This window comes from Arvicanthis niloticus, chromosome Y (assembly GCF_011762505.2).
Source record: "Arvicanthis niloticus isolate mArvNil1 chromosome Y, mArvNil1.pat.X, whole genome shotgun sequence".
NCBI classification, from domain to species: Eukaryota; Metazoa; Chordata; class Mammalia; order Rodentia; family Muridae; genus Arvicanthis; species Arvicanthis niloticus.
In genome coordinates this window covers 905,366-917,062 of record NC_133431.1, presented here as the reverse complement: position 1 = coordinate 917,062, position 11,697 = coordinate 905,366, and the positions used below count along the sequence as shown (strand labels likewise).

At 35.4% G+C, this 11,697-nt stretch overlaps 1 protein-coding gene across 1 annotated transcript; it reads left to right on the top strand.

Moving 5' to 3' along the window:
- The first annotated feature begins 844 nt into the window (after positions 1–844).
- LOC143437351 (uncharacterized) lies at positions 845–3,714 on the top strand. Its single transcript, XM_076922146.1, has 3 exons — positions 845–878; positions 1,084–1,144; positions 2,577–3,714. Exons 1-3 carry the CDS (start codon positions 845–847, stop codon positions 3,712–3,714), a joined length of 1,233 nt encoding a protein of 410 aa, XP_076778261.1.
- The last annotated feature ends 7,983 nt before the right edge of the window (positions 3,715–11,697 follow it).

The window sequence follows — 11,697 nt, the reverse complement described above, 5'->3', positions numbered from 1 at the left end:
TTATGTGGAAGACCAGAAAGACCTTTCAACTCCTAAGCTATATCTCCTGAACTATGTTCCTTATTTCTGATCAACATATGCATTACTAATATTTTCATCTGTCTACTTTTTAACTGCTTAAACATAAGTTCCCTTCTAGTAAAATTTAAATAATGTTGCTGTTTGAACTGGTTCACTGCATGTTTTTGCAAGATGAATACAGAACTACAGTGAATATAATTCTTTGTAGGAATTTTAGTAAAGAACTGTGAGTTCATTCTATCATTTTTTCCTGTTTTATTTTTGTAGCAGAGTGAGGTTCTTAACATGTAAGATTTGCTGTCCTGAAACTCATTTTGTATTCTGTGCTGGCATCAGCTCAATGACATAACACCTGCCTGTACCTCTATGATTAAAGACATGAGCAAATATATGCACCTTTGCCCATCACTTTTTTTAGTTAGTAATTGTTCATACAGATTTTCAGATGTGTGCTCAGTACAGTTGATCTGTTTCCCCTGCATATCCCTCTCAATTGCCATTTGTGTCCCAAGGCTATATCCTATTCAAAGGGTTCAGGAGTAACACAGATGAACCTTATATTTCAAGTTTCTTCTAAACTGACATGGTGATTAAATGATAATTTGTGTGTCAGCAAATAAGTGGAAGAATCACCTAAATTATATGATTATATTTTCTAGGAAGCATACATTTACTTTGTATTGATGTCAGTATCAGGCTTTGTGTTGTTTACATGTATGGTATACTTTAGGAAGCAGTGAGTTTTGACGATGTACACGTAAACTTCACTGCAGAAGAGTGGAATTTGCTGGATACTTCCCAGAAGAATCTCTACAAAGATGTGATGCTTGAGACCTACTGGAACCTTACTACTATAGGCAAGTCTGTGACTCTTTTTTTATTTTTGCATTTCAATATAAAAGAAAAATGTTCCTGGGTTACTGATGATCATCTCTCATTTCAATGGAGAAAAAGTAACACTGAGTTGAATAAATCAGGTTAATTGCTGTGAAAATTCAGAGTAATTTGAATTTTGCCTAATTCCAACACCATATCATTCATTTTCTGGTACTTTGGTTTCAGGCTATAATTTGGAAGACCATCATACTGAAGAACAACACCAAACTTCTAGAAGTCATAAAAGGTAATTTTAATGTTTAAGCTGATACAAATATGCCTGTGAGGAAATTTTAATATGATCTGGAAGCTCTAAAGGAAAGCAAGTTTGTAAAATATCAGTTCTTTTATTGTAGCTATGGTTATAATATTCTCCCAAAACTGTGTACCTCAATGTCAGTTATCTGATTGGTGTTTGCAAGGCATTTCTGTAAGAAAGAAGAGAAGGAAACAATGCCTTAAGTGATTCCTTTAATTGATTTGTATCTCCATTAGAGCTATGTTGTGCAACTATTTAGTATTGTCTAGTCTTTTTTTTTGTATAGTCTCATAATATTTAGATTTTGCACATTGAACAGTGATAAACATGTACCCATAAGCTTCTAATAAGCAAATACTCCATGATAAAGTTGGTGATGCTCATATTCTTGTAGTGAAATTTTTAAGTTTATGGCAAGGTCAGTTTATGAGAGTCAAGAATGTTGTTGAGGAGAAACATTAATCATGTCTGCAATGAAAAAAAGTCAATGTGTGTTAATTCAATGTGGAAACCTTTCATTTGTTCTTCTTTTTTAATGGGTGTATCAATTGTCAGAATTGATGAAACCATCTGAGCATAGATATACTAAAAGGAACAATGTACCTCTATCTACTTCAGAACAATGAGAAGATATGTAGTTTTCTGCCTTTGGTAGACTTTCTGAATATGATAGATATTTGTAATTAATTAGTTTTCTAACTTTACTTGGAACATCTACAGAAAATCTCTATGTGTTATAGAAGTTTGGAAATTCTTCTGTTCATACTGGTTCACAGTACTGCTGTGCTGTGATGCACACTACAGGAAAAACTAAGAATGCAATCAGAGTTTTAATGCTCTGAGTTGTCCCATATTTCTTATGACATGTTAAAAACATCATATAGAAATCTCATATAGGCTGACCAGTGGTGGCACATGCCTTTAATCCCAGCACTTGGCATGCAGAGGCAGGCAGATTTCTGAGTCCAAGGCCAGCTGGGACTACAGAGTGAGTTCAAGGATAGCCATGGCTACACAGAGAAACCCTGTCTCAAAAATAAACAAAACCAAAGAAACAAAAAGAAACAAACAAAAAAGAAATCTCAAATAGAAAAATGAGGCTATAAATGTAATAGATGCTTTTACAATCACAGGTATTTTCAAAGAGGTAAAGCAACCCACAGTGAGCAAGTACAACCGTGGACATCAAAGTAATAAAACCTTTTTTTTTTTTTTGTTTTTCGAGACACAGTTTCTCTGTGTAGCCCTGGCTGTCCTGGAACTCACTCTGTGGACCAGATGTGCACCACCAACACCTGGCATGATAAAAGGTTAAGATCTGAGTGTGCTTTATTATTACTATAAAGTTTATTTATGTTGGTAAAATGATCAGGCTAATGAATGTGGTAAATTCATTCACATGTATCCATTATTGTTACAGGTATGAAAGAAGTCATATTGTAGAGAAGCCTTATGAATGTAACCAATGTGGTAAGGCCTTTGCAAGACACGGTTATCTCCAATATCATAAAAGAATACACACTGGAGAGAAACCTTATGAATGTAATCAATGTGGTAAAGCCTTTTCACGTCACGGTCATCTCCAAACACATAAAAGAACACATACTGGAGAGAAACCTTATGAATGTAATCAATGTGGTAAAGCCTTTTCACGTCACGGTCATCTCCAAACACATAAAAGAACACATACTGGAGAGAAACCTTATGAATGTAATCAATGTGGTAAAGCCTTTTCACAACAAAGTCATCTCCAAATCCATGAAAGAACACATACTGGAGAGAAACCTTATGAATGTAATCAATGTGGTAAAGCCTTTTCATGTCACAGTAGTCTCCGATCTCATAAAAGAACACATACTGGAGAGAAGCCTTATGAATGTAATCAATGTGGTAAAGCCTTTTCTTGTAATGGTAGTCTCCAATGTCATAAGTTAACACATACTGGAGAGAAACCCTATGAATGTAATCAATGTGGCAAAGCCTTTTCATGTCACAGTAGTCTCCGGTCTCATCAAAGAATACATACTGGAGAGAAACCTTATGAATGTAATCAATGTGGTAAAGCCTTTTCACGTCACAGTAATCTCCAAAGACATAAAAGAACACATACTAGAGAGAAACCTTATGAATGTAATCAATGTGGTAAAGCCTTTTCATGTCACAGTCATCTCCAATATCATAAAAGAACACATACTGGAGAGAAGCCTTATGAATGTAATCAATGTGGTAAAGCCTTTTCTTGTAATGGTAAACTCCTATGTCATAAGTTAACACATACTGGAGAGAAACCCTATGAATGTAATCAATGTGGCAAAGCCTTTTCATGTCACAGTAGTCTCCGGTATCATAAAAGAACACACACTGGAGAGAAACCTTATGAATGTAATCAATGTGGTAAAGCATTTTCATGTTACAGTAATCTCCAAAGACATAAAAGAACACATACTGGAGAGAAACCTTATGAATGTAATCAATGTGGTAAAGCCTTTTCAGATCACAGTAGGCTCCAATATCATAAAATATCCCATACTGGAGAGAAAGCCTATGAATGTAATTAATGTGGTAAAGCCTTTTCATGTCACAGTAGTCTCCAAACCCATAAAAGAACACATACTGGAGAGAAACTTTATCAATGTAATCAATGTGGAAAAGGCTTTATACAGCAAGGTCATCTTCAATATCATAAAAGAACCCATACCAGAGAAACCTTAGTTATGTAATCAATGTGGACAAAGCCATTTATAAGTGAAAAGGTTCCAAAGACATAAATGATCACATACTGGAGAGAAGCTTTATTAATGTAATTAATATAGTTAAAGCCTTTTCACAAAGTTTTTGTCTTCAAAACCATAAAAGAAACCAAATTGGAAAGAAACCTGTGAATGTAATCATTGTGGTAAAAGCCTTTTCATAAGGATTTTCCCCCAAAACATGAAAGAACCCATGTTGGACAAAACTATGAATGTAATCATTGTGCAAAAGCCTTTTCATGTCCCACTCGTTTCAAAAATATATAAGATTCTTTCTTGGAAGAAACCTCATGAATGTGATCAACATGGTAAACACTTTTCACAACTTTAACATCTTTATTATTATAAAAGAACAGGAACAGGAGAGAAACCTCATGAGTGTAATCAGTGTTGTAATGCATTTGCAAGTCACAGTCATCTGCAATGACAGGAGAGATCACATACCAGAGAGAAACCTACTTGAATATTAACAATGTGGTAAAGCCTTTGCATGTCATAGATCTTTACACACACATAAAGAAATCACAGTGGAGAGAAGCCTCATTAATGTATTCACTGTGAAAAAAACTGACAATTCACTTTTTTCTGCGACTACATAGTAGAACACATTCAAGAGAGTGACTCAGTGTCATCAAGGTGCTAAGCCCTTGCATGTCACAGGCATCACCGAATACATAAAAGAACACATACTGTAGAGAAAATGCATGAATGCCATGAATGAGGTACAGTCTTTGCATGATAATGTGCTCTCCAAATTCTTCAAATAACACACTTTTTGGAGATACCTTACAAATGTAACAAACGTGGGGATGCCTGTGCCTATCACTATAGTCTCCAAAGACATAAAAGACCACAAATTGGACAGAAATCTTGTGAATGTACTCAAGTTGGAAAATTCTTTACATGCCACAGTATTCTCTGAATACAAAAATCAACACATACTAGAGAGAAACCTTCTGAAAGTAATCAATGTGGCAAAGCATCTGCATGTCCTAATCATATTTAAATGCATGACAGAATTCATAGTAGAAATAAACTGTGGTGATTTGAATATATTTGGCCCTAAGAAGTGATAATATTAGTATGTTTGGCCTAGGTAGATATTACTGTTTTGAAATAAGTGAATTCCTAGAGTCGGGGTCTTTGGAGCTCCAGTCAGTGCAAAATAGAGTCTCCTACTATTTTGCTGGATGACAGTCTCTTCCTGGATGCCTTTTCATGAAAATGCAGAACTCTTAGCTCCTTCTCCAGCATCATGGCTGCCTGCATGCTGACATTCTTCCTGCTATGTTGGTCATGAAATAAACATTTGAAAATGTAAGACAGACTGAATTAACTATTTGCCTTTAAAATTGTTGCCTTGGTCACAGTGTCTCTTCTTAGCAATGGAAATTCTATCTGAGACAGAAGTTGGTTCCCCAGACTTAAGTATTTTTATTGGTAGGCCTGACCATGCTTTTGTTGGAATCAATGTGGATTTTTAGACTTTGGATTTGTACATGCATTAAGTGGAACTTCATGGACCATGCTAGTAGAACACATATGTGCTAAGGGTGGTTTGAATTCTGTATATAATTTCTATAATGTTTTGATGAAGAATGTTGCTGTCTTTTGCTCTCATCAGAAGGTCAAGAGGTTTATTTTGTTAACTGCATTGACAAACGAAGTCTCAGGAAAGCCAAGCATATCCTTTGGCCAGTGTTTACTCTCATGGTGACTGTTTTGATCATGCTTAGTAATCTTAGAAAAGAAAAAAAATATGAATTGTTAGCTTCAAAGAGAAAATCTCACCAGGAAGTTGAATGAAGCTATATCCTGTGATCAAAGATACACAATGTTATTAAAGAAATGGTGATATTATTGCAAGATATCATCCACCAAAACATGTGGATGTGAAGTTGTATGAATGAGAACTGTATAGTATTAGGCATTATTATTAACTGGTTACTCTTTTTATGTGGACATGAAGACATACAAGTATGTGTCAAATTGACAGTTGACGAATTCTGATTACTATACTGGGTTTTCAATTTAAAATCTAAAGGGATATAGGATATACTTAGGTCCAGGCATGGTGGTACACAACTTAAATCCCAGGAGATGAACATATAATTTCTGTATATAATTTCTATAATGTTTTGATGAAGAATGTTGCTGTCTTTTGCTCTCATCAGAAGGTCAAGAGATCTCATCAGAAGATCAAACAGATCTCTGATTCAAGTCATCCTGGTACAGAAAAAGTTTTAGGTAATAAAAAGCTTAGGTATGGGCAAAGTGTTACATATGTATTTCTCAACATTCAGAAGACAGGGCCATGCAGATCTGAGTTCAAGGTTCCTCTACAGAGCAAGTTCAAGGACAGCCGAGCTTAGGCAGTGAAGTTGTTGAAAAATAGAAAGCTGGTGATGATGTAATAGAAAGAGTGATGTTTGGGCCCCAGCAAGCAGAGGGACTCAGCAGCTTTGTCCATGTGGCTCTGCTTTTAGAGGAAAATATAGAATGGACCACTGAGACAACTGATGCTGGTTGGCTGTAGTTAGAAAATTAGTGGTGATGAGCAGGAAACCAGCACCATTAGGTGAAATCTTCTGGTAAGTGTTTTCTGAGAGGACAAAGAAGCTGTGTTTGAGAGACAGCCAAGGTTGTTCCTTGTGCACCTGGAGTCGATCATGTGTGAGAATCACCCAGGTGGTATTGTTTTCATTGGCATAAATGAATCTGTCATGCAGAGCAGCTAAAGCTTGGTCCTGTGAAGGGAGTGCATGAGAGCAACGCAGTGAATCTTAGTTAAAGCAGAAGAACCCAGCATATTGAAGATGTCAGTCCCATGGGATGAGCAGAGAGAACAGCAGCTGCAGTAAAGTGGAGTCAGCCAGAACCTAGAGTGCTATAGATGGAAGAGTTGGTGAAGCGACCCAATCTCTTTTGAAGAGCACGGATGATCATGTGTGGATCCCAGATACTGTAACAAGAAGCTGTAATATAGAAGTTACCTTTGAAACCCTAATATTTTGAGACTCCAGAGCTGTGGGATACCTGCTCTGGAAAACTGTTGCAGGGAATAAAACCAGCCAAAGAGAAAGAATTGTGCTGCAGTGAGCGAAGCAGGAAGGAGTTGGAGATCTGAAGAACACTTTGACATCAGACATGGAGGTGCAGAGTTTGGAGATTGCCTTACAGGCTTTTGGTCTTCTTTTGGCCCAGTATTTCCTCATAATGGAATATAAAATGGTGAAGTATGTTCTGCAAATTTGGATGGATATGATATTCTATTTGTTTTTAAAGATATAGGGGATTACATTACATGATTGTATAAAACTCAAAAAGACTTTGAACTTGAGGAATTTGTTGTGTCTTTCTCCAATTCTTTTGATTAATTTTGTTAAATATCTGTTTTGCTACATTTTAAAATGACTACATCAGCTTGCTCCTTTGGTCCATCTGCTTGAAATATCTTTTTACATTCCTTTACCTGGAATTACTGCCTATTCTCGATGTGGAGCTATATTTTTGTATGCAATTGAAGGATCAATTATATTAGCATCTATTCTGTTACCCTTTGTCTTTTTACTGGTGAACTGTGGTCATTGATACTGGGAGAGTCAATAAACAGTGATTGTTAACTCCTTGTATTTTGTTATTGCTGCTGCTGGTGGTGCTGCTGGTGCTGGTGTTGGGGTATTTGTGTGCTTTCCTTTCTTTTGCAGATAATACACGGTTATTTACGACCTGTATTTTCTTGTGTATTGTTAACTTCCTTGAAGGTAATCTGCAATTTTAAAAAATCTTCATTTATATGTTTATTGGCTTTTGACCTTTGTAGCTTTTAGTATTCTTTCTTTGTACTGGATGTTTTGATTATTATACAGGAAAGAGACTTCATTTTAGGGTCCATTCTGTTAGGTGTTTTCATGATTCTTTTACTTTGATAGGTACCTCCCTCCTTATTTTGGAAGTTTTTCTTCTAAGATTTTGTTATCAATATTTTAGGAGAATTTGATCTAATATTGTTTTTACTCGAGTCCTAGTATCCTTACATTTTATCCTTTCACAGTGTCCTAGATATTCTGGATATTTTATGTCAGGAAGCTTTAGAGTTAACATTTTCTTTGTGTGATATTTCCATCCCTTCTATTGTATCTTCAGTGCTTAAGATTTTTCATTCATCTCTGTGTTCTGTTTGTGAATCTTGCCTCCATAGTTCCTCTTTGCCATCTTGAAGTTTTGTTTCCATTATTCCCTCAGTTTGTGATTTTGTTATTGTTTCTATTTTCCTTGTAATCTTCATTTGTTTTTCTTGGCTTTATTTTTTTAGACAGGGTTTCTCTGTGTAGCCCTGGCTGTCCTGGAACTCACTCTATAGACCCGGGTGGCCTAAAACTCAGAAATCCACTACCACTGCCTCCCAAGTGCTGGGATTAAAGGTGTGCACCACCACTGCCCAGCTCTTGGCTTTATTTATAAGATTTGTTGGTTTCCTCCATGTTTTTGTTTGTGTTTTCCTGGCCGTCTTTGAGGTGTTTATTGATTTCCTCCAATTGTTTGTGCTTTCCTCGATTTCTTTAAGAGATTTAGTCATTTCCACTTTAAGGACTTCTATTATCTTCATACAGTTGCTTTCAAAGCCTTTTTCTTGTACTTCAGCTATGTTGGAATATTTAAGACCCTCTTTGGCAATATAAATGAGCTCACACTCATTAACCAGAGGGTGATAAATGTTCCTCCTTAGTACAGAATCAAGTACCAACATCATGGAATGGGATGTGGGTATAACTTCTGGAAGTGAAAAGGTCTATTTTATGTCAATGTACTTGATATACAATAGTTTGTGTCCGCACAATGAAATGTATGGTGGGACACACCATAGGCTCTATGATAGATTCCGTGAAGTACTCAGCTTACATTTAACCCAAAGTTTGATTAAAGCCATGTTTTTTTCTCATTAAATTGGACAGGGAGGCAACTGATGCACTTTTTAAATAAGTTACTTGGTTGAGATGATGGTTTTAATGACATCACTTCCGATCACTAACCATCGCTGTGCCGCCACTGCAGAGGGCCGCCTCTGTGACACACTTCCGCTTCTCGAGAGGGCGGGGCTCCTTCTCCAAAAAAGTGGCGAAGGCTTTTCTGCCTGGAGACACGTTGCAACTTCCGGTTCCCGGGCGGTCGCGAGGGCACTTCCGGTCACGCTCACCTCTGACCCTGCGGGGCGGAAGCAGACGCAGTTCCCACCGGAAGCGGTTCCTGGTGACCGGGGGCGTCGGCGACCGCGGCCGTCACCCCGCGACCCCAGCGCTGGCGAGTGACGACACCGCGACCGCTCAGAGGCCGCACCAGGATCCCCGCGCCCGCGGCGGCTCCCGCCGACCCCGTCGCGCTGTCCGTGACGTCACAGCCGGCGATGGGGACCCGCGTAGGCGCACGGCGGCGGCCGCGCGATTCCCCAGGTCAGTGGCCGGCGGCGGCGTGTGATCCCGTGAAGCCCCGCGGCGCCCGCCGACCCCGTCGCGGACTTCTGACGTCACAGGGAGCGCGACTGAGCACCGCCAGATTGATCGCCTTTGACGCGGGCCCGGGACCTGTTGCGCTCTGTGTGACGTCACAGCCGGCGACAGGGACTCGTGCAGGCGCACGGCGGGGGGAGGATCCCGGGTTTCCTCATCAGCTGCGGGGGCGATCGATCCCGTGATTCCCTGCGGTTCCCGCTGACACCGCCGCGCTCCCCTTGACGTCACAGCCGGCGACGCGGACCCGCGCAGGCGCACCGCGGCGTCTCCTGGTTTTTTTTCCACGGTGGCAGCGGCGGCATATCCGGTGATTCCCCGCGGCGGCCCTGACCCGGTCGATATCAATCGATACTAATCAATTATCAATAATTGAGCTAATCAGTAAATCGTGGCTCAGGCCTTTGTTCCCAACACTGGGAAGGCAGGGGCATGACGGTGATGGGATGCTGATGATGATCAATACTCATGGTAACCAGTAATCAATGGTAATCAATGACGAATAGACGATGCTGGTCAGTAACTAAAAATGTTCAACAACGATGATAATCAACGATCGATAATCAGCAGTTATTGCTGATCAGTATTCAATATCGATCAATAATCAACAATCGATAATTAATCAATACTGATCCATAGTTGATGACAGCAGCCAGTGCAAAGTGCAAATCAATAATCATCTTGGGAGGATCCTAATAAATATAAATAAAAATACAAATATAAAATGTACAACTAAATGTGAAAATAAAATTCTAATGAAATAAAATACAAAATATAAAATGTAAAATAAAACGAATAAAAATTTAAAATAAAATATAAAATATGAAAAAAACCTAAATAAGATAAAATATAAAATATAATAAAATATAGTAAAGTAAATAAAAAATAGGATAAAATAAGGCACAAATATAAAATTAAGTAAATAAAAATAGAAAAGATATAAATGTAACATAAAATGAATAAAATAAAATATAAAAAGGAAATATAAAATATGAAAATATGAAACATGCTATAGACAAATCATTATTATTATAATATAAAGTTAAGTAAATAAAAATATAAAATAATATAAAATAAAATATAAATGTAACACAATGAATAAAATAAAATATAAAATATGAAACATGCTATAGACAAATCATGATTATTACTGTTTTTCATATTTTGTCGTATGTTGAAGCACAATTGGTCAAACAGCGTCCGAGAGGAAGTGACACGTGCAGTGTGATATTTAACAATTTTATTTCCCTCACACAGCCAGGTGTAGAATTGAAAGTCCAAGCAGATTTTTATTTTAAAATCTTTAAAATTCATTTCTTAAACTATTTAAAAATAATTTTACGTATTTTTACTCATATTTACATCATGCTTTATATTTATAGTTTATTTCAGTTTTATTCGTATTTGATTTCATATTTTACGTTATTTTACAATTTGATTTACTCTTATTTTTCTGTTTTATAATTTATATTTAATGTATTTTATGTTTTATTTTAATTTTATAATTTATATTCACAGTATCCTTTATACTTACGTTTTATATTTTACATTTTACATTTTATCATATATTTTGAAGTTTAAATTTATTTCATTTTATTTTATATTTTATATTTTATTTTATATTTATTTTTATTTTGTTTTATGTTTTCATTATATTTTATGTATACAATTTTTTCATATTATGTTTAATTTTATATTTTACTTTTATTTTTTTAATTTTATAATTTATATTTTATATTTGATGTATATTATTTTAGTTTTATTTTATGTTTTATACGTATGTTTTATATTTTACATTTTATAGTTTATTGTATATTTTAAATTTTAGTATATTTTATGTTTAGTTAATTTTATTATTTATTTTGTACTTATATTCATGTTATATCATATATATTATATATTGTTTTTAATATTTAATGTTATATTTTATTTTATATTTTACTTTACTGTTAGTTTTTTATTTTCTATGTTCTATTCTTTATGTTTTATATTTTATTTTTTATTTACGTTTACATATTTATATTTTATATTTTACATTTTTTTATATATTTAAATTTTATTTTATGTTTTATATATTGTGTTTTATACTTTATTTTTATGTTAAATTTCATATTTTGTATTATTTTCTATTTTATTTTACTTTCACTTTTTAATTTTATATTTTATATTTGATGTATTTTATATTTTATTTACTTTTTAATTTATTTTATTATATTTATATTATATTTTATATTTATGTTTTGTACATTTTGTATTTATTACGTATTTTAATTTTAAATTTTAT

Bases quoted from the DNA above. Each gene is read 5' to 3' on its own strand.
- LOC143437351 (XM_076922146.1), top strand. From the start codon at position 845: ATGCTTGAGACCTACTGGAACCTTACTACTATAG. The intron at 879-1,083 runs GCAAGTCTGTGA...CTTTGGTTTCAG, and splicing joins CTGGAACCTTACTACTATAG to GCTATAATTTGGAAGACCAT. The intron at 1,145-2,576 runs GTAATTTTAATG...TTATTGTTACAG, and splicing joins ACTTCTAGAAGTCATAAAAG to GTATGAAAGAAGTCATATTG.